At 38.6% G+C, this 23,325-nt stretch overlaps 1 protein-coding gene across 2 annotated transcripts in view; it reads left to right on the top strand.

Moving 5' to 3' along the window:
• Positions 1 to 23,325, top strand: part of Fur2 (furin-like protease 2) — a 527,066-nt gene that overhangs the window by 488,658 nt on the left and 15,083 nt on the right. For both annotated transcript variants that reach the window (XM_031981165.2, XM_031981166.2), the window contains exons 3-6: positions 10,589 to 10,693; positions 16,156 to 16,359; positions 19,169 to 19,463; positions 22,760 to 22,932. In XM_031981165.2, the coding sequence (XP_031837025.1) occupies positions 10,589 to 10,693; positions 16,156 to 16,359; positions 19,169 to 19,463; positions 22,760 to 22,932 (777 nt within the window). The remainder of the gene's footprint in view (positions 1 to 10,588; positions 10,694 to 16,155; positions 16,360 to 19,168; positions 19,464 to 22,759; positions 22,933 to 23,325) is intronic.

Below are 23,325 nucleotides of genomic sequence, written 5' to 3' on the forward strand. Positions count from 1 at the left end.
GGTAATTAATCAATTAAAAATATGATTTTCAAGCAATATTTAGGGAATTAATCACTTAAACATAATTTTCAAGCAATTTTCAGGTAATTATGAATCAGTTATTTCCAGAGAAAATTTATACTTCATTGAGTTTTGAACATTTACAAAATGGTCTATTGCACTGTCGCGGGGAATTATTTATAACATTCGAAATAACAGAGTCAACATTTCTGCTTGGAATTAGAAAATAAAATAGTATATTGAACATGCCAGACTTTCTTCACTATTTTTCAAGACAGTATGCACACTCATTGCTTGAAATACAAAGTTTCACCTAAAAATTCCAAAAACAAACTTCATGGGACTCAACGGGTTAAATAAAAATATTTAGTAACATAAGCAGCTAGAGCACAGCGTAACACGACTACTGAATAAGTAGAAAAATTCGTTTGTTTCTTGGTATGGTTATACTAACAAGTTTCAAAATTTAAAACGTCGAAAGAATATTGAATATTCACGAGAAATCAAGAAAATAAACAAATTAATTTGTTCTTAGTGGTAGTTTCAATACCAGATTTCGAAATTTATAGGAAACCGTCGAAGAAGTAATGAATACTTAGGAAAAACGTAATGTATCTAATGATTAGGAGAAAGACTATTTAGAATGAATAGAACATCAGAGAGTTGAGAATCAGAAACAGAAACAAGTTAGAATTTAGAAAACCTCCAATCAGAGAGGTCACTCATTTAGCCAATTAGTCATCAGAAGTCTCAGTCCCAACATCGGTTCAAAGAAAACTCAGCATTCATTCAAAAGTGCTTTACAATTACTATAACTCCACCTTTGCGTCTCAATGGAGAACTCGTCAAAAGTAACGCTTGAAAAATAGTTGATTAATTCATTTCGAATTGAATTCAGCGAACACAACTCGCGCGCTGATGTTCTGGCTCGCATCTCGGGAGGCGCGGTAGCAATTAATTGCGCGATGCGCCATTTCGCGCCGTCACGGGTGTATAATGTAACTGTTCTTTTGAAAGGGGTCGCAGTTTTACGAGAACGTTTCCCGGCCATAGTACTCTCGCGAGTGTCGGCATAATTACAGTTGATGCGGCGTCATTAGTCAGGAAACTAAATATATTACGGGCACGGTTTCAGGCATTTTTCAATTCATAAATACTTCGCTTTTTGCGAAGAACGGGGGGATTTAATGTGACCCCGGTGGTGTCACCGTAAAAAGGGCGTTTCATCGCATCGGTGACGCAATTTCGCAGATTCTCCGCGATACGACGGGAATTGGTTGACGTGAAGGATGTTACGTTGATGTTACAGAGGAATAATGGAACGATAGACCACTGGGGAGATCTGTGGTCTTCGTAAACGTGATTTTCAGGCGATTTTTAGGTAATTGGGCATTTAAATAGGATTTTCAGGCGATGTTTTGGTAATTGAGCAGTTAAATTGGATTTTCAAGTAATATTTAGGGAATTAAGCACTTTAATGTGATTTTCATGGAATTTTCATGTAATTGAGCACTTAAATATGATTTTCAAGCAATGTTTAGATAATTAAACACTGAAATATGATTTTCAAGCAGTATTTAAATAATGTACTGCTTAAATATGATTTTTAAGCAATACATTAAATAACGAAACACTTGAATATGATTTTCAAGGAAGATTTAGGTAACGAAACACTTAAACATAATTTTCAAGTAATATTTAGGTCATGAAACATTTAAACATGATTTTCAAGCAATATTTATGTAATCTAGCCCTTAAACATAATTTTCAAGTAATATTTAGGTCATGAAACATTTAAATACGATTTTCAAGCAATATTTGGGTAATTAACCACTTAAATCTGATTTTCAGGCAATGTTTACATAATTAATCATTCAAACACGATTTTCGATCAGTACTTCAGTGACAAAACACTTGAACATGATTCTCAAGCAACATTTACAACACCTAACTATTTATTCCTCATCGCCAAAGAGCAGGCGATCCGATTCACCTGCGCCCCCTGATAAATCGCAGATTCCAATCTGATATTCAGTATTTCAAATATAAAAGCACGCAGGTGAAATATTCGAACAATAAAGCATCCTGTCCTTCATACACGATCCTCCTTTATATTACACGGAAAAAACGTCACCGACGTTTCGTTACACGACAAAATATATTTCTATTAAAAAAGCTTTCAGATACACAGCTCGCTGCATAACTCCGAATTCCGGAGTAAAAATCCGGAATAAAGGAAAAACAGGTGTCGCCAAAAAAATACGTTCGTTTCCGGCGGGTAACTTTGCAAATTATAAACAAGATTTCGCGTGTTGTAATGATTGCGAAAGCATCGATTACAGTCGTCGCGCAGATCCTAGCCGTTGCCGCGTTCGCGTGAAATCGAATTTTCGCCGCGTAACCGAACGATAGAGAATCCGTCAGCGCGCAGCTGCCGATTAGCGGGTTCGCCGGGGACTTTTGTTCGAAAAATATCAATTAAACCGCGTAGACCGGGCATCATTCCGTTGATTTCGGCCGGGCGCGGATTCACAAAGAAACGGTTATTGTGCTGCCCGGTCCAATGGAAATATCGGCTGCAAAGTAACGTCACAAAGCAACCTGTGTATTATTGTCGTCCGGCGAGCATTGTTGCCGGCAACAATGCTCGCCCTTCGTATAACCAATTAACAGCGCCGTCGAGCGTCGCTGATTAATTATATCGAACCGATGGAGACGCAGCGGTGCTCGCTTAAATTCCACTGTTTCGGTTCCCAGTAGAATTTAACCGAGCGGGGCGAGCAGGAGGGAGTTAGCCGCCTCCAGGAACTGAGAAAGAGAGAGTCGTCGATTGAGTCGAATGTAAATGCGCGACGAGGAAAATTTCAGCTGTAGGAATTTAACTTTATTCTCTTGAATGCAGTGGCAGTGGATTCCTGGGATCGCGCTGATTGAAACGAGCCCAAACACGGTGGGAATCGGACGAGTTTCACGAATTTCATGTAATTTTCGGAATTAAAGGCTCGTTTCCATGAATCGTGAAACTAGGCTGATTCACGTCGTGCTTGGAGTCGTTATAACGGGGAAAATCTCGATATTACATCGGTACTATGGTTGAGAAGGTAAGGTTAAATGTAATGAAGAGAATTTTTACTGTAGGAATTTCAATGTTACCTTCTCAAATGTAGTGTCGGTGGATTGCTGAGATTGTCCCGATTAAAACGAGTCCAAACACGGTGGGAATCGGATCAGTTTGATGGATTTCATGTAATTTTCGGAATTAAAGGCTGGTTTCCATGGATCGTGAAACTAGACCGATTCACGTCGTGTTTGGGTTCGTTTTAACGAGAAGAATCTCGACATGCTATTGGTGCTACGATTGAGAAGGCAAGGTTAAACACGCAATGAAGGAAATTTGTGCAGTAGTTGTAATCTTACCTCCTCAAGTGCCAATGGATTCCTGAGATTGTGTTGATCGAAACGAGTCCAAGCACGTTGGAAATTCTATTGATTTTAAATCAGAGAAATTTAAATTTCATTTAAATCAAAGAAATTGATTTAGCAGTACCTAAACTGAATTGTAGCCTAAATAAAATCTCAATAGAAGCACTTAGAGTTACTAAAGAGGAATTTCAAAAAGTCAGTGTAACTATAGTTCTAAAAAACTCAACGCCATTAACGGATTATCTCAAGCTCCTTGTTCTCATTTCGTTCGATTCGAAACGACTCGAACATAATTGGTCCCACAAGCGTTACTCGAGCCATTTCGGCAACGCGTCGCGCCAAGGAACCTTCGCCCCTCTCCAATTATATGTTCCTTAATTACAAGTGCACACTTTCCATCCGTCCTCCGCGCAAAGAATATTTTGTGCGGCGAATGATACTTCACTCGCGACTCGCGAGACGAGGAGCTCTTTCATACGAGTCTTAACGCCGCGGATCGCGGGGTCGCGCGCGCGCGCGCGCTTATATGGAATTTCATCCGCTTTCAGCGTAACACGCCTCCGAAAGCTTAAACTTCCAGCAGGACTCTCGCGGCGAGAAGCGTTCTCAATGATGCCCCGAGCAATGGAGTGTCGCGTTATAAGAACCCGCCAGCCAATCGCGCATTATAACGAGTTTAACGCGCGACACTGAAAGCTGAACCGATCCGCCACGGTGAAAGGAACGATTTCCAGTATTGGATTCTATACTGCTGACTGCCGCCGAGTCGGGATATTGAAAAGACTTTGAAGTATCGTTGTTTGGAAGTTCCTTTCTCTGGCTCCCTCTTGTTCCATGCTGTCGCAGCAGAGCGATTCGAGCCTCTTAACGGAAACTTTCGTTCGTAAGCTGGTCTCTTTTAATATCAACACGATTATCAAGACAATTTTAATCATCTTCAAAATCGTACAAGTATTGTGTACAATTTACTAGTTGCAACTTGGCACGTGTCCTACAGGGTTTATATTCAATGAAAAAGCACGAGTAAACTAGGAAAGTAACTTGCAATTAAAATTTCAAGTGTCGAAAGATATGAAAAAGCATCATCTGTGGACAGAGTGCCGTAAGTTGTAGAGAAGCTGGCACTCGTGACGTCACGGGGCGGAGCTAGTCGCTGCGAGCGCTCCAATAGCGAGTCGCGAGACGCCTCTTCCCACCCTCTGCGTCAGCGGCTCGGCGAATCAGGCGCCCGCCTTGGAATCCGATCACTCGGACAAGAGTGCCAGGTTCCCTGTAACGGTACACTACAGATTACCAATCGTCAAGGCGTGGACGAACGGAAACCTATCCGAAGTGTCTTAACCCTTTGCAGTATTGATTTTATTAGAGTGCCAGTAGACGGGTCTAAGTTAATTTATCTAACGAAACAAGTCAATTTGAGTAAATGAAAGAGAAATACGATAGTAATGAATTCATTAATTTGCGTATGAAAAGGAATTATAATTTAAAATTAGTTAACGTGTGGTATCGTTCGAAACAATTTCCCACGTGAATTGCAATTGCAAGAGCCGTTGCAAGTATATCAATGGAATGTCAGCGATACTGGACAGTGAACCGCACAGGGTTAAATCAGCAGCGAGAACAATATCGTTTCTCAAAGCTGCGTTCCTCGTGAAATGGATTTCGCACGCTGGGAAATCAAGCGAACTCGCCGCTGGCCAGAGCCGCGTTTTTATCCGAATCCACGGATAGATCGATCCCCAACGTGGGAAAACCTGTTACAGGTTCGCCTCGGAAGTGGCCGAGAATCCGGCGGAACGTCTCTGACCTGGTCTCCGTGAAACTACTGCAGAAATTTCCTTCTTTGCGTGTTTAACCTTGCATTCTCAATCGTAGCACCAATGAAATGTCGAGATTCTTCTCGTTAAAACGAGCCCAAACACGACGTGAATCGGCCTAGTTTCACGATTCATGGAAACGAGCCTTAATTCCGAAAATTACATGAAATTCGTGAAACTCATCCGATTCCCACCGTGTTTGGGCTCGTTTCAATCAGCGCGATCCCAGGAATCCACTGCCACTGCATTCAAGAGAATAAAGTTAAACTCCTACAGCTGAAATTTTCCTTGTCGCACGTTTACGTTCGACTCGATCGACGACTCTCTCTTTCTCAGTTCCTGGAGGCAGCTAGCTCCCTCCTGCTCGTCCCGCTCGGTTAAATTCTACTGGGAACCGAAACAGTAATTTAAGCGAGCACCGCTGCCCCGTCGGTTCGATATAAGAACGTCTCTGACCTGGTCTCCGGAAAACTGCTCTCGCGAGAGGAAAACGCGTCTGGTCCCGTGGATGTGACACGAAAAGGTCGTCGCAAGCTGTTGCGAGATCTTTTGATAGATGCCAATACTGTCATGTTTGTTCCGTAATTCCTGACAAGCTGACAGTCCCCTCTTCCCACTGCGGACGCGCTTTCGTACGGGCGTGTGCGGCAGAATCGAAACTGAATTTCTCATCGCGCGGCTGTGAATAATTACTCTGCGCTGAAAGGGTTTTTCAGGGATTTTTCTCTCGACGCTTTCTTAACACTAGAACTACCACGATTGGGCGAATTTCGGTTTTAACACTAGAACTACCGTACCAGTCAAAATGACTTTCGATTCTTTTGTTTAGCAATTATTCTTCGAAGCATTGAATATTCGAAATGATTTTGAAAATAGTTTCATTTTAGTACTATAATGAATGTCTAAAGGAACTGAAAATAATCTATTGTTACAATTTTTATGAGAATTGCACATTAATCGTATCAAATGCTCGGTAGTTCTACCGCCATCACTGATGGCCGCCGCACCTGAGCTCGTCCGTAAACAAAATGGCGCACGGTAAAGGTCGGCCAGCCCTGTTCTATGCGAACCTGTGCTTTGAAGTGTAATTATTGGTAACAGAGGAATAACATATTGAATTTGAACAAATGGAAGAATATTTATATTTGTTAGATTGTCAAAATCTTCACGAGACAGGTTTCGAGTTTTTTGTTTAGTAATTATTGATATCTTCGAAATCGATTCACTCGAGTTTCTGTGTAATTCGAGAATGATTTAATCGCGGTTCGCGTGAAATCTCGCGAGGAATAGTAAAAAGGCGGACGAAAACGGAAGGAACGATAAGATAAGGGCAGGAAAAAAGTGGGAAGGAAACGCGAGGGAAAGTTGGCTTTATCTTCAGATATTTGTGGCGTTTGATAGCGCCCTATCATAGCTTCTCCGCTGATACTGTCGTGTAACTTTATTGTCGAAAGATGCATCGCTGCTTCGCCATGTATTCCAGATAATTTTTATCTACAAGCCGACATGTTTGGCTACGAACGCGAGTATGCAATTTCTAACCGAGCGTTTCATTTTCCGGGAACGTTTGTTTCTCTAGTTTCCGGTTACTTCGAAATTTTGATGTTTCGAGTGCCTTCTTATTGGCAATGTAGAGTTCTTACGTTTCAGACGAAGAAAATCGATTCTTTTTCTTCTGTATGTGTGTTACTGGATAAAGATCGATTTTTAATGGGGATCTCCGTGGTTTTTAATGATATAAGAATGTTCGAGGGACGAATTGTCTGTTTTAAATTTATTTCCTGAAATTTCAGTGTCTCTGCTGCTTTGTTGAATGACTGAGTTTCATTATTTTACCAACAACACTAGTCAAACCTGTAGTTTCAAGTTAGTTCCAGCAAATAGTGCTTCGGGATCGAAATTCTGACGTTTCGAGTGCCTTCTTATTAGCAATGCAGAGTTCTTAGGTTCCAGATGAAAAAAGTCGATTTTTCTTGACAAGGCACAGAATATCACATGGACAAAGTGGAAACTGCGAGTACATCCGTTCTTTGAGCAGGAGTTTGATAAGTACTGGCTGAGAACGAAGAAACAACAATGACAATGTCCATCTTATTTGGAATGCGGCTGGTCAAGTGTCCTTTCTTAGCTTCTAGATTCTCGAGTGCTTCCTTTATTGGTCTTGCTCGCTAGGAAAGCATTCGAGGATATGGAAACGTATCGAGGAGTCAAGACTCGATCGGTCGATGGGACTTCTATGAATAATAGTCTAATCGTAGTTGTTTGTGAAATAAGTAAATTATTAGCATAAGCATACATTAATTGATTTCTGATTTCTTCTGATTCCCGATTTCTTTTTATACAGTTACTGGGAAGGTACAGATCTTTTCTGAGAAATCGTTAAAGAAGATTTAGTAATACTTATACTGGAATCTTAATAAATACAGTTATAAGTTTTATAGTGAAATTTGGAAAAGTCAGTTTAAGTGCTTGGTATTTCTAATGTTAATATATATAATATATCAAAATCTCTGGTGACTCAACATAAAAGCGCAAAGGTTAATCACTGAATCAAGATCTGAGATTCCTTCGTTAATTATTCTCATACTCAATAAGTTATTGAGTATATAATCTATTTGAAAAATATAAATAGATTGTGTATAATATAATCTATTTGAAAAATATAAAAAGATAAAGAATATAATCTATTTTGAAAAATATGACTCAACACAGAAGCACAAAGGTTAATCATTGAATTAACATCCAAGATTCCTCCATTAAATATTCTCACACTCAATACATTACTGAGTATATAGTCTATTTGAAAAATATACAAATATTCTCACAAATAAACAATTTCCAATCGACGTTTTACTGAAACCTCTACTCGATCCACCGGTCAAATCAATTTTACAAGCAGCGCCGCAACGTTCGAAGCAGTCGAAGACGGAAAATAAAATTTTTACGTGCGGCGGGAGTCGAAAATATGGAGGAAAAAGCTCGGGGATATAGAATAAGACTATCTTTTTTTGCGCGAAGCGTGCGCCTCGAGGAAATCGAGATTGAAAATTAGCGGAGCGAACGTGCGCATGACTGACTCGAGCGAATACGGCTGACATAATCGATAGCAGGTTATTCAACGCGAAAAATGAGCAAAAACTACGCAATGAAATTTGTTCGTCGGAACGCGCTCACAATCGATTTTTTCTCGGACGCGAAATAAAAAACTTTTATTCTAGGTTTTTCACTTAATTACGTATGTAGATTGACCCCTGGCGAATTGGGCCACCCGTGTTCGGCCGGATAAATGCGCGTGTCTACTCAGTGGAGCTTTTATTTCGATTTTTTCGGAAAGAAGCGCGTATCGGCCACTCTAGCTTTTAAGTTTCTGCGGGAACTTCGATGGAAATCGGTTCTGCGATCTGTTTGCTAGTTGTAGTTGGAGAATGTAAGAATTTAGATGTTTTGCTTGAGATTGTAGCAATTTTAGAAAGATGAAAAATCTGTTGGAATATCTTTCGATTCTGAAAATATCGTTACATCATTTTTAGAATTTCTCTATGGGACTTCAAGAGTATCAAAGCTTCGATTGATTTGCAATTCGGTTTGCATAATGAATCAATTTTTTTTAATGATTTTTCAGAGGAACGAGTGAAAACTTGGTAGAATATCTTTCGTTCCTAAAAATATTGTTGTATAATTTTTAGAATTTCTCTGTGGGACTTCAAGAGTATCGAAGCTTCGATTAATTTGCAATTCAGTTTGACTACTGAATCAATTTCTTCAATGATTTGTCCTTTTTAAAAGGAGAAACCATGAACGGGTCAGTTTATTAGTGATTAACACCTGTTACAAGAAGTAATATTACAAATGAAACGTGAATCGTAGCAATCGTCTAAATAATAAATAAATAAATAAATCATCGCTTTAGGAAACAACAGTCGCTGTTCCCAAGAAATTAACAGAAATCAAAATAAAATTATTCGTGTACGTTATAGATAATTAAAACAATGATTCATCAGTCTGTTCAAGTTCCGACAAAGGACATTTTGAATTTCCCGTTCACCTGAGAGAGTTTCCAGTCAGAAACGATCTAGAAACGCATCGGAATCGAAGACACCGATATTTGTAGAGGTTCTCCGATGCGAAAGGTGTACATTGCTATGTCGGGCAAATATTTGCAGCCGAGTATTTACTCCTCGAGGCATTCGATGCATCGAGCTACTTCCGGTCGGCAATATTTTACGGAAGAAATTGAAAGAGCTACAGGCAGCTTCCGTTACGCCGTAATTTCCCGTATCAATTTATCCGATCTGTTTCATCGCGCGATCGTCGCTTTAAACCTTTCGGACGTCGCCGTTTTCACGTCTGGCTTTCGTATTATAAATGATTGATTTGTAATTAGTTTCCTTTTTTCTGATAATTAAGATACTAATGCACAATTTCATTTCCATTGCGAAACGTCTTCGATATTTCGAAAAAATCGATTGTATTTCGAGTCAACGTCGCATTGAACCTTTCGGGTGTCGCCATTTTCACATTTAGCTTTTAATATTATAAATGATTGATTTGTTCGAATTATGAGGGATCGGTGATTAGTTTCCTTTTCTTTACAATTAAGATTCCAACGCACAATTTCATTTCTTTTGCGAAACGTCTTCGATATTTCGAAAAAATCAATTGCATTTCATACGTTTATATTAATATACGTCTCATACACACGTGACATCTTTGAATATATTATCAAGGCGTCAAGAGTTTTCGTCTTGATTGTCTCGGAGACTTCGTCAAAGTGTATGCGAGCTAACGAGCCGATGGAAGCACCATCATCGTTATCGCGATACGTTCCGAGCTAGCTGGCTTCCGGCTATTACAGCGTTTTCGCTTGTGTTGCGTGGCGGAGGGTTCATTCGAACGGTTCCTATTCGTCACGCTCGGCAGATGTTTAACCCTTTCTGTGATAGATAGTTCTCAGATTGTTTATTGTAGTATTTGAAGAAACTAAGAATAAACTGTTACAATTTTTATAGGGTTTGCATGAATCGTAGTAACCCTATACACTAAATAACTCGGAAGCGCCAGTCATCGGTGACTGACATGGCAGTTAACATGTTAAGTTTGTTATACTTTCAATTCTATTAATACACTATACAGTGCACACGAATTAATTATTTAACATTGCACCACAACATTTAAACCACATTTATTTATTTAACCACCACAGCATTTAAACCACATTTATTTAACATTGCACCACAACAAGAGATTCGAGGATCTCAAGAAACAGCGTACTTTCGATTCGTTGCGAGTTGCACAGTGCACTAGTCGCATCCGACGAAGAAATTAACAGGTGTCCTATTTGTTCGCAGATCGGAGCACTCAGGGAGTACTTCCTATTCGCCGATAAACGGCTGCACAAGAGATCTCTATCGAGCAGCGAGCCGCATCACAGATCGCTGCGGGATGAGCCGAGGGTAAGTGATTTCTCCTGCGGAGCGGCGCGTGTTTATCAAACTCTGACGTCCTCGCGGGCTCAAAACACCACAGCCACGTAATTTCACGGCGTCTGTTCTAGTACGACGCCCATTGTTTACTCGGCATTCTAATTTTCCCGTGCTCGTGAACACCAGACGCGAAACAAACGACGGAGTCACGCAGTTACATCATGTCGCGCTGTCGGCGTAATTCAACGGGAGTATCCCCGTTTTCTTGGTGGAACTCGATGATTTTGAGAGTATCAGTGATGGGTAGTGTTGTTTGTTAATGGTGTAGTTGGGGTATTTTGTTAATTTTGTAATTGTGGCGCATAGTGCGGTGAAACGGGTGTTTTATGGACGAAATTTGAAGAGTTAGGTTGTAGGAGTCAGTGCACTGTGCGGCCGAATGGCCGTTTTCTAAACGGAATTCGATGATTTTGGAAGTATCCGTGATATTCAGCGTAGTTTGTTAATGTTTATTAATGCGTTGGATGCCATGGGGTCACCAATGACGCAACTAAATTGAATCACTATGATTCACTCAATGAAACTTCTCTCATTTCGTGTATTTTGCTTCGGGAAATCGTGCAGCGTTCAATTTGTTAACTGTGTAACTATATTTTGTTAAGTTTTTAGTCAGTATGATTCACTCAATGAGACGGTAATTATTTGAAGACATTTCTATATTACAAATAATGCTACAATTTTGTGACAAAACGTGACAATAGAATTAAACAATAAAAGAAGAACAAGCTTATTAACCAAACTTTGCATTCTGCAGTATAAATCTACATTTTCTATAGAACATATTGAACAATAAAATAGCTTTGTGATCGTATCATTATCACTAACTAATACGAAATGCAATTAAAGAACAAGCTTATTAATCAATCTTCGCATTCCGCAGTATAAATCAAAGAAAATCTAAATCAAGCTCCAGTTTCTATAGAAAAAACACATCCATATTAAACAATAAAATTGCGTTGTGATTGTATCGTTAACAATGATTGATGCGAAGCGCAATTAATCGCGGTCTCAATACTTCTCTCCAAGAGCCTCGACACACGTGACGCTACGACCGTGACACATATCGCCGCGGAACGCGAGCGGAGTTCAGAAACTTTGGAGGCTGGCCAATTTTCAGAAGCTGTGAATTTAACGGATGACCAGGAGATCGCATGTTTCATGTTCCACGGAGCCGAAGTCCTGGTCGCAAAAATGTTTCCCCGTTTCTATGGCACATAGCTTACTGTCTGCCGTACACCACCCATTTCGCGTGAAATCGCGCAGAATATCTCGTATAGACACCGATTGTCTTCGGTCGCGCAGAATTTATGGGTGCCCCGTGGAATTAACGCTATTTCAGTCCTCCTGCTCAAATATTTATTATTTCTTCACTCTAATCGAACTAATTACACCACGATGTCTCTTAGTCACTTATTAGAGTAAAAGGAATTATTAAAATGTCGTTGTTTTTGTTCAAAGAGTCCAAATTTTAACAAACTTTTGGAAATGCAGTATGAAATAATCAAAGACATCGTGATCCGATTAGGGTTTCTTTGGACTTCTATCTATGAAACACTATTAAAATTGTAAAATCGCTGAACCAGCGACACAGAAGTAGATCGACTTAGCTTCGACTTATCGCGTATCGCGAAACAGCGTCGAAATATTCATAATATAAATCGTTTAGTGCTCCAAGAAATTCTGCGCGAACGCTTCTAAAGGATGTTGCCTTCTTGTCGTTGAATTAGCGTCGGTGCCCATAAGTTTGGCATTCTAAAACGGTAAGGGAGGATCGTGTGGGGTTCAAGCTACGGCCAGGACTTTAGGAATTTCCCGGACACGTCACTGGCGCAACCCGAGGACGACCGTTGCGTTGGAGGCGCGTGTTCGTCGAACGAACGGCGGAAAAGACGACCGCCCCTTGCCGATCGGCAGAATAAGAAGCAACCGATCAGGGAATTCATCCGCGTCGCTACTCCTCCGGCGCCACTTTAAACAGAGTTGTTTCCAGCCGGAAGGCCAAATTTTTCAAAGTACGGACCGACGACGGAGATTTCTCCGGGCGACTCCTGTAATTTTAACGATCACGCTCTCGTGTATTATATCGTCACCTGTATTATCATTCGTATTGTTGCACACTTTTCTGTTCGATTTTCTACTCAATTATATGTAACTTTATACAGCGCACTTCGAATTATTTATTCAATATTTCCTGGTGCACGAACAGATACAACTACTTTGTCGTTAGTAATTTATTAGGAGGAGAACAAATGTGGATGTTCGTCCTGTGCGTATGTTCACTCCAAAGGTTAACGATCGATGATGGAAGAGTAACACTTATTTTCACGTCACATTAGACGTGCGCCGTCAAATATATGGTTCGTCAAATAGTTCAGTAATTAGAAAACATTACCGTATAGTTGGAAATTCATTTACTCATCGATCATTTCAATATTTCCATCAATTTCGAAGATCGAAAATACACGATGAATGCTGGATTCGTGGAAAACTCTGCGATGCTCGCTTAAATTTCACAGTTTCGGGCATCGACAGTATTCAAGCGAGCACAGGACAAAGGAAGATATTTCTTCCAGATATTGACTTCGTCATATCGTTGTACTCAATTATACGTAACTTTATACAGCTTGGAATTATTTATTCAATATTCCGGTGCACAAACAATCTCCTATGAACTCTTGAACCGTTCCGGCAAATTTGTTGTAAATATACGTTGCAGAGAGTGTAATGGCTCCGTTATTTCTCGAGCAAACCTCTTGACTCCCGTTCCATCCGTAATCGAAGTGCTTTATCGTTTAGAAAAAGCGAGTAGCTGGGAAGATGGGTCAATCACAATATTATCTTTGGGAACGCGGTGATATTCTACCATGTTTTCGTTCTTAAAGGAAAGCTCCGTCGACGGGTCCAGATGACCCCGGGATGGCCGCTTCAGTTTCAATCCCTTGCTCCACGTAAAAGCTCCGTCATTTTTTCTCGATCGGTCAAACTTATGGATGGTTTCCGCTGAATTGCTTACATTCCACAGTGTATTACAGCTTCACAAATTTATGAAGTCCAGGTTCTTTACATAGTTTAGTACAAATTTAGTTTCAGTAACAATTATTCAATTGTTAGTCAATTTAATTTAGAATTTCGTACATTTCGTACATTTAGTTTCGTACGTTCTTTTTTTTAGTTGAAGTCTGATGGGGATGGAAGAATCGATGTTGTAATATTTTGAACGAAGTGATTTCAATCAATCACCAGTTATTTTTACTTTTTGTATATTTTTTTTATTATTATTTATTTTTTATGTAGTTTTATACGACGTTTTGTTAGATTGTAAGAAAATTATGAAGTAGACTGAATCGATAAAGTTGCAACATTCTGAACTAAATAATTTAGATAGCACAACAGTTCGAACAAAAATGTGTGTCTTCAAGTTACTTTTACTTTTTGTATATTTCCTTATTATCATTTATTTTTTATATATTTTTATACGACGTTTTGTTAGATTATAAGAAAATTCTAAAGTAACATTCTGAACTAAATAATTTAGATAGCTGAACAGTTCGAACAAATTAAACGTGTCAAAGTTACTCTCATCTCTTCCACTAATCTCAACCAGTTAATAAAATAAAAAAATGGAGCGTGTCGAAGGACGAATACTTAGAGTATATTTTAATAAAATAAAAAATCGAAACAAAGAATTACATATTTATATGAAAACCTAAAGAATTCACGAAAGAATTAACTCGTCAAAATTAACTAATTAAAACCCCCAGTTCCCATTCTCCCCAATTTCAGAAAAGAAACAACAAACATTTCTCCTTATACAACAGAAACACCGACCTTGCGATAATTAGCGTCGCGCCCGAATTTCATTGGATGTTTCAAGGATTACGCGGGTGTTAATTGGACCCTGGAATAATTGATACTCGCGTATCGATTGTTCCGCGCACGCACGTCACGGTAATTGGAAGGTATGCGTTCCGCGAGCCATTGAAAATTATTGTATAGAGTGGCCAATAATTGACACACTTGATTCCGCGCGTTCTATTAACCTTAACCAACGCTCGGAATTATACACGCGCCGACAAAGGGACTCGCTCTGTATGCATGAACTGTCGTTTCGAATATGCGACGGCTTAAATTCTTTGTTACATAAGAATTTTAAATCCCCCCCTCCGATTTCCATTACAATAAGAGCGCGCGACCCTTTGCGAGAGTATCTAAACGATTCTTTTGTGCGAAATGCTGCGCTTTAGGCCGCTTTAAATCGCGATCAAATTACGAATCGAGTCGAAACAAATACGGAACTGGAGCAGGTCCTGAAGGAACCGACGTGATTATGAAAATTGCTTTCGGTGGAGGATGGAGAATTTTTTATTCGGTGAAGATTGACCTTTTGCAGTCCTATGTCGAGATTCGACGTTCTGTTTTATTGCAACGTCTACTTGTGATACTAAAAATAGATATAGAAAAAACTGTTAAAACAAGTCAGACTCGACATTCTGCTTTATAACAAACTCTACTTGTTTTAACAATTTTTTCTGTATTGATTTGTAGTATCACAATCGTGTCAGACTCTGTTTTATTGCAACTTCTATTTGTTTTGACAGTTTTTTCTGTATTTATTTGTATCATAATTGTGTCAGACTCTGTTTTATTGCAATTTCTACTTGTTTTAACCATGTTTTCTATATTTATTTGTATCACAATTGTACCATTTGAAGGTAACATTTCAATGACTACCAAATATTCTTGAATAAATATATAGAGCGTCGTATTAAAGGGTTAACCCTTTGACGAAGATTCTTCGAAATATACGAAACCTTCAGCAGATGAAGTTAAATTATGTATCGATTGCTTAATTGATAGGAAGAGAGGAAATTATACACTGAGCTCTTGCTGATTGAGTAATTGAATCATTTGTTTGCGAGTTATTTTTGCAAATATGGACATTTGATCTCTTAACCCTTGCACTCGAGAGGTTACCACTTGATTTGACACGGTGAAACTATAGAGTATGATATTTGGACTGTTTATTTTGAAAGTGATGTAAGTCGATTTATTAAAGAAAATGAGATATCACGTTGTTGTTGTTGTTGTTGTTGTTGTTGTTATAACGATAATAATAATAATAATAATAATAATAATAATAATAAATATTTGCCACGTAAACACTCATCAAAACTTCCATATGAAACAGTTTTCTCTATTAACCAGAAACTGAGAAATCAAGATTCTTCTTAATAACTGCTGCACTATCTTTCTTATATCTCTTATATCCAACAAAATTCGGTTCGATATGTTATGAAAGAAATGTCCACGTTTCTGTAAAATATAATGTCACCCGAATTCGGTTGACGTGGCAGTCAAAGTGTCAAAAGCGCGATCGCGTTTCCGAATCCGAGTGTCGCAGTGAACAGAAAAATCTGCTGTTGTTTCCGCAGGTGCGATGGTTCCAGCAGCAGCACGAGAAGAGGCGCAAGAAGAGGGACTTCGTGCCCACGTCGTTCGCGTTCGGCGATTACCCGGCGTTTTTCGACGAGTTCGGCCCCCGTGCTAGGCAGGCCACGTACCACCGACAAAGAAACAGGGAGATACCCTTCCAGAACCTGTTCACGGATCCGCTCTTTAAGGAACAGTGGTACCTGGTAAGTGGACCCTTCGATTCTACTTCCGTCGAATCAACCAAAACGGACTACGTGACGCGACTACGTCGCGCCCGGTGTGCCAGACTTAACGACACTCGATAACAGTTATAACGTATTCGGGATCCAACTGCCGCCATTTCCTTCGAGGGATTTTCCTTCGTGATCGGACTGTCCATGCGCGGCGAACCGTTCGCGTAACGCGGTCGAACTTATGGGAATTCGCGTGTTTGCTCGGTATTTTCGGAAATTTGGAATAAAGGAGCGAGCTGTTTTGTTTGTTATGGTTGTGGTTATAGACTTTTTGAGTGGTTGTTGTTGTGGTGGTTGATGTAGTCGTTTAATCTAAGGAAGATCGAGGTAAATACGATGGAAATTGCGGAGCGAAGCGGGTGAAGATGTGGAAATTGTTATGGGTTTGTTAGGTTGTTGTGGGAATCAGTGTAATGACTGTTTGTATCATTTCGTAGAGCTTCTCTGTTGTTGATCCAATAGGTCTTTGATTGTTTCTAATTGTTATTTGCCTCCAGCACTTGTTAGATCCAAGCGAACGCGACGAATTCGTGACTAGTTTACAATACGTTATTCGGAGTTTCACGTTTAAATGGTAATATAAGCTTGAAAATTCAAACGTGTTAATTATTATTAGTCTCCTAGATACCTAAATTCATTATCAATATACTTCAGATATTGTATTTTGTTCATTTATCGTATTTACTTCGAAATCCTTCGAACAAGGCTGTTATAATCAAACCATATCTACGCTAACAAACATCATTTTTACACTACAAAAACACAGAAAATAACATTGAAACATTTATTTACAAGTATTCCTATTTCCAAATAATCTTCCTTAAACCAAGAAATACAATATACAATACAAAAGACGTGAAAAAATTACATTACAATATAAAAAATATCGCTCACACGAAAATTCAAATCTCAGAACAATTGCTCCAATTCCGTGCCTGGCGCGACCAAGCAAAGATCCTCATTGTCATCGACTCACTGATCTCATCAGTAGTTTGTACAATTGCTCGATTCGTTATGTGTCGACCGGTAGAACGACTAAATCATCGAATAACGATTCGACCGACATCCGCGCGATCGGAATCACGAGAAAGGGCGTGCTTGTTCCGAGCGCGGAATCTTGTTTGCGAACGAAAAACATCTCATTGTTAATACCGGGACCGTATATTCCGGCAGGCCGTTAATTCTAGAAACGACAAGAGCAGCGATCGCCGTTGCCTACACGCGAAAACGATCGTTCGAGGAAACGTGTAGAGAATTATGATCAGCACGAAAAAGGACGGCCCCCGGCCGTGTCTGAGTTTCTGCCTCGCATCGGACAGAAGAAAAATTCCTGTGTACGATTATCGACGCTGCTTTGGAATATTATTTATTGCAATAGTGCAAGTTGTCAGATGTGCTGGGTTTGATAATTATAATGCATTTTAACATAGAGCGCCGGCACCGCGATAATGCGGACTTTTAGTCTATCGTTCAATTGCTAATCCTACGTTCGTGTAACATTTTAGATATGTGTAACACGAATTCGAAGTGAAATTTACAAAATCGAATTCCTTATTTTCTTCCGTGAGTTAGAAATTTTCATTTAATCGATGTTTGAAAGTGTGTGTTTCTAGTAGCTGAAATTTAGCTGGCATTCAATGTGTTAATTTAATCCTTTGCACTCGAGAAGCGACTTTTGATCGTTTGACTCGAGACACTGGAGTTATGAACGTTAAAATTTAATATTCAATTTTGTATTAGTGTTATCAGTATTGTTGATATTTCAATGGAAAGTGATGAATGTTTGTAGTGAATGATATTGTCGAGTGCAAAGGGTTAAACCTGAGATTTTCTTATAGAAAAAGATTTTTAGTTTTCTTTGTTAAACATTGCATGAGATACTGTAGAAAATTAGCAATATAATTGATGCAAAATCTTGCTCTAAGTAGGTGGCAGACAATATTAATATTTCCTCAGAAAATCATGAAAGTATTGTCGTTTATTTCACCCAAGGAAACATAGAAATAAAACAATTCTTCCCATAATTGATGAAAGATCTTCCTCTAAGTAAGTGACAAACAATATCAACAAATTGCGTACTGGCTAATTATCAGAAAATTGAATTGTGCAGATTTTCAGTGAGATCCACTTATATCACTATCTATAAAAAAACTCAGCTATCATATTGTTATGTAATATATTTTAAATAGACAATTAGATCTAATCAAATTCAATATTTCCTTAAGTGCTGTGGTAATTATCAAAGTTATATAGCTAAGAGTCTTTACATAAAAACGAGATTTCTCGTTACCAGTACGCAATGTGTTAATATTTTCTCAGAAAATCATGAAAGTAATGTCATTCAATTCCCCCAAAAAAGCATAGAAATAAAACAATTCGTTCCATAATTCAAGATCTTCACGCAAGTCACAAATAATATTTTCTCAGAAAGCAATAGAAAGTAATTTCCTTCAATTCACCCAATAAAACATAGAATTCGTCATTCGTTTCACCCAAGAAAGCATACAAATAAAACAATTCTGTCCCACAATTCAAAATCGAAAACACTAAAAATAATTTCCTCCATTCCCCAACAAAACCCACAAGAGAACAGCACACATAAAATTTCCCTGCATTGTCTCCTAGAACGGCGGAGCCAAAGATGGCTACGACATGTAAAAACAATAAAACATAGAAATAAAACAACTCGCCCCATAATTCAAGATCTCCAAGGAACTCGCAAACAATATTCCCTAAAAACAAAAGTAATTTCGATTCACCAAATTTCCCTGCATTCTAGAACGGCGGTGCCAAAGATGGCTACGACATGAACCTCGGCCCAGCGTGGCAGAAGGGCTACACCGGCAAGGGTGTCGTCGTGTCGATCCTGGACGACGGCATACAAACGAATCATCCCGACCTGGCACTGAATTACGACCACCAGGCCAGCTGGGATATCAATGACAACGACAACGACCCGATGCCAAGGGACAACGGCGACAACAAGCACGGGACTCGGTGCGCCGGCGAGGTCGCGGCCGTTGCTTTCAACCAATACTGCGGCGTCGGCGTCGCCTACAATGCCAGCATCGGAGGTAAGAAACCCTGATTCTTCCAACAACCGGAAACACCGGCGACGCCATGTTCCCCGACAAACGAGCAGACTTCGATTCGCAAATAATCGTATGAAACGCGGCTCAATAATGTCTTTTCATTGATAATCTTGCATTACTATTAGATTACTTCGAAATGTTGCACTCTATACACTAACAAGATTAGTGTACATAGTGTAAAATAGGTAAAAACATTCATCGCAGGAGACTGCCAATTTCTGAATTCATTTCCAGGATAGTGAATATTCAGTTTTCTGTAATATATCGATACGTGTAATGAAGTCCAGCTTTGTTCCTTGATTTGTATGTACTGAATGAAACGATGATTATTCGCAAACATTTCTATATTATAAATAATGCTATCCATTGCGGCGATGAACGTGCAATGATAATAATCCAATTCAGTCGAATGATTTAATATTGTATTTTTTCTATTTTGTGTATTTTGCTCTATGAAATCGTGCGGTGTTCAACGTGTTAAATAATTGCAGCATTCAATGGACTGGAGTTATTTCTGACGTTTCATGAATTTCACCGTTGTTTTTCTGACTGAAATGACACTAGTGTTAATATTCGGTTTTCTATAATATATCAGTACATGGAACGAAGTAAAACAGCTTTGTTCCTTGATCTGTATACTATGAATTAACCCTTTGCACTAGAGGGGTGACCTTTCAGTCACCACTTGATTTGGTTCGCAAAATTATAAAGTCTTATGTATATTAAACTTTGCATCATGCATCGATATACGGGACATTGAAATAAAATAATTCTTCTTAATTCATGTATGTTTTCACGTTAATTCATTTCCAGTGAAAAATTTTCGAGTAAAGGGTTAAGTATCAAGTTTTATAGTTTTACTGTGTGAAACCAATTGGTGAGTGAGAGGCACCTCTATTTCTCAATGATCGATACAACTACTTAGATATTAATGATTAAGAAAGAATAGAATGATAAGCATATTCTATGTCAATCTTTACTATGAAGTATAATAATTCATAACAAAAGAATATTTAATTTTAATTCAGAAGAAGTAACATTCGTGTGTTCGATCTCTAAAATAAAAATTGTTAACATAAAAATCAATATAGAGAAAATCAGTTTAGAATATTCCAATGCTTTGAATAGGCATTCATCAATCTATTCTCACAAATACATCAATTCCCACAATATCTACAGTTTTTCCCTTTTTCGAATAAATTGTTAATGGCAAGGTGACCGTATCGATCAGAGTCGAGAAAGAAATAGGGCAAGGGGTCAACCCCTTTGAAATTTCAATAGAGTGTAACTCAATTGTTTCTGATTCACTACAAACGAGTGAATTTTAACTAAGGAATATTCTTCACTAATCATCAAAGTATCAATTATCATTAAATAATATCTTCCTAGTCAACCTATGACTTAATTGAATCTAATCTAGATCTTAATTTTAGATTAGAATTTAAAATACTATACTAGATTAGAAAATTCTAATTTAGTATCTAAACCGAGATTTACAATGAAATATATCGTACTAAATATTTAAATAGAAAGCTATCTTTATTCCAACTAGTGATTTCGTCAAAGAAATCTCCAATGACTTCGGAATAAAATACTATACTAGATTAGAAAATTCTAATTTAGTATCTAAACAGAGGTTTACAATGAAATATATCGTAACAAATATTTAAACAGATAGTTATCTTTATTCCAACTAGTGATTTTGTCGAAGAAATCTCCAATGACTTCGGAATATCGATGATTCATCCGATCCCATAAATTCCCTGGTAAATATTCCCGGCGCGATTGCATTTAACCGCACTGATCCGTTATAGTGGTCAATTTATTAAGGCAAATTAATTTTACCGTTATACAGCAATTCGATCACATTAATTTCAGCTGATCGCCATGGTGTTCTGCTCTATATTTGCGCGAACGCTGATTCGCCCGTAATGAAACCGCACGAAAATTTTGTAATCGCCTTATACGTTCGCGACGGAATAACGAGCACTGTTTTACAACGTTTGTTCAACCTTTGCACTCGAAAAGTATATTAATAGAACTATTCGACATTTTCGGAGCAACTTAACATTGCACACTGATAACTCATATTACTGATGACACTAGAAACTAATAAAACTCATATAATTGATAATACTAGACTAGAAACTGTAATTGCCCTATATTTCAGTGCAGATATTAAACCAGCTTCAACAATCCCCATTTACACTTTCACTAATTACAAAAGAACAAATGATTTCAAGTGTTAATATACACCTCGATTAAATAAGAAACCGAACAATAGAAAATCTGTTTATACGCGATGAATTGACGATACAGTGATATAAATTTAGATATTAATTAATCTATTAATCTACTCGCACTGAATTGCCAAATATAGAATATATAAAACATAACAGCAATAAAAACAGCACTAGTTCAATGAAGTAGTTACACAGATTCAAATCAAGTAAACCAAAATCAACTCGAAACACTTCCAATTAATAGTTAATAATAACTACAGTACCTTTAACACTAGAACTAATCAGTAAAATTGATTCTTCTGCATTTTCTAATAAAACTTAATAAATAGATTTTTATAAATACTCAATAAATCTATTTATTTCGTTTCCAATTCCCTTATATTGTAATTTGAACAATTTCTCTGAAGATCTTCGTGCCTTTCCTCTAATTACGAAAGAAGACACTCAAAACCATTCATTCTGACTCACCTGGTAGTTCTAGTGTTAATTAACCCTCAAAAACACATAATGAAATTCCTCTATAATTCCCCACAGTCAATTTTCCTAAAGAAACCTCTTCAAAATGAAACATCTTATCTTATTCCCGATTCCTCGAATCACATCAGACTTAATTGCACTCGACTCATTAGCCAGTACTTACACGAACCCATTTTTCCGCGTTTAATCATTTGTCGCCTTAATCACCGTCGACCTTCCCTTGCCGAAACAATTATTAAACCGTCAATCACGCAGTGATTATAAGTCGGGCGCGCAAGTTTTTCCGAGCGATATATCGGATTTCGATAATTCCTCCGGCTCGTTTCCATTAAAACGGCTGTCAACAATCCGCCGGTCGATTTGGCTCGCGCGGGAAACCTGTAGCTCGCGGCTAGAAAAATCCCCGGCGAATGGTGATTAGGGATCGGCGGCGGGCCGCGCGCGACCCGCCATTTTGTCGGGCTCGCGCGCGCGAGGCTGTAGGAATGCCGCGGAAGCGACGACACGCGGGCAATGAGAAGGAAAGCTGTTTGACGCGCATACCTCCCGTGTTCTCAGGCGTGCGAATGCTCGATGGCCCGGTAAACGACGCTGTCGAAGCCAGAGCACTGGGATTGAATCCTGATCACATCGATATATACAGCGCTTCTTGGGGCCCCGAAGATGATGGCAAAACCGTCGACGGACCCGGCCCTCTCGCCCGCAGGGCGTTCATTTATGGTGTAACCAGCGTAAGTTATCAAGCTTTCGTTTATTTTTATGATATTTTTTATTGTGAGATTGTGTGTTTTTATGGATGGAATTAGGTGTGTTTTTATATGGTTGAAAAGGAGCGAGAGAATTTAGATAGCACTTGCATTTCACTCAAGTTTTTGTTCATTTACGGGGTAACCAGTGTAAGTTGTCAAGCTTTCGTTTATTCTTGTGTTGCTTTTTATTGTTTTTTATTTGTTTTTTAGTGTGCTCTGTGTGGATGGAATTAGGTGTGTTTTTATGTAGACTTAGTGCTTGATTTGCATGGAATTCGAACTGCGCGATTTCGGTTTAACATGGAAAAGAGCGAGAGAATTTATTTCAGACAAATGTAAAAACTAGTTTTTGTTTTATGAATTACATATAATTTT

Source organism: Nomia melanderi, chromosome 1, assembly GCF_051020985.1.
Source record: "Nomia melanderi isolate GNS246 chromosome 1, iyNomMela1, whole genome shotgun sequence".
Classification (NCBI taxonomy): domain Eukaryota; kingdom Metazoa; phylum Arthropoda; class Insecta; order Hymenoptera; family Halictidae; genus Nomia; species Nomia melanderi.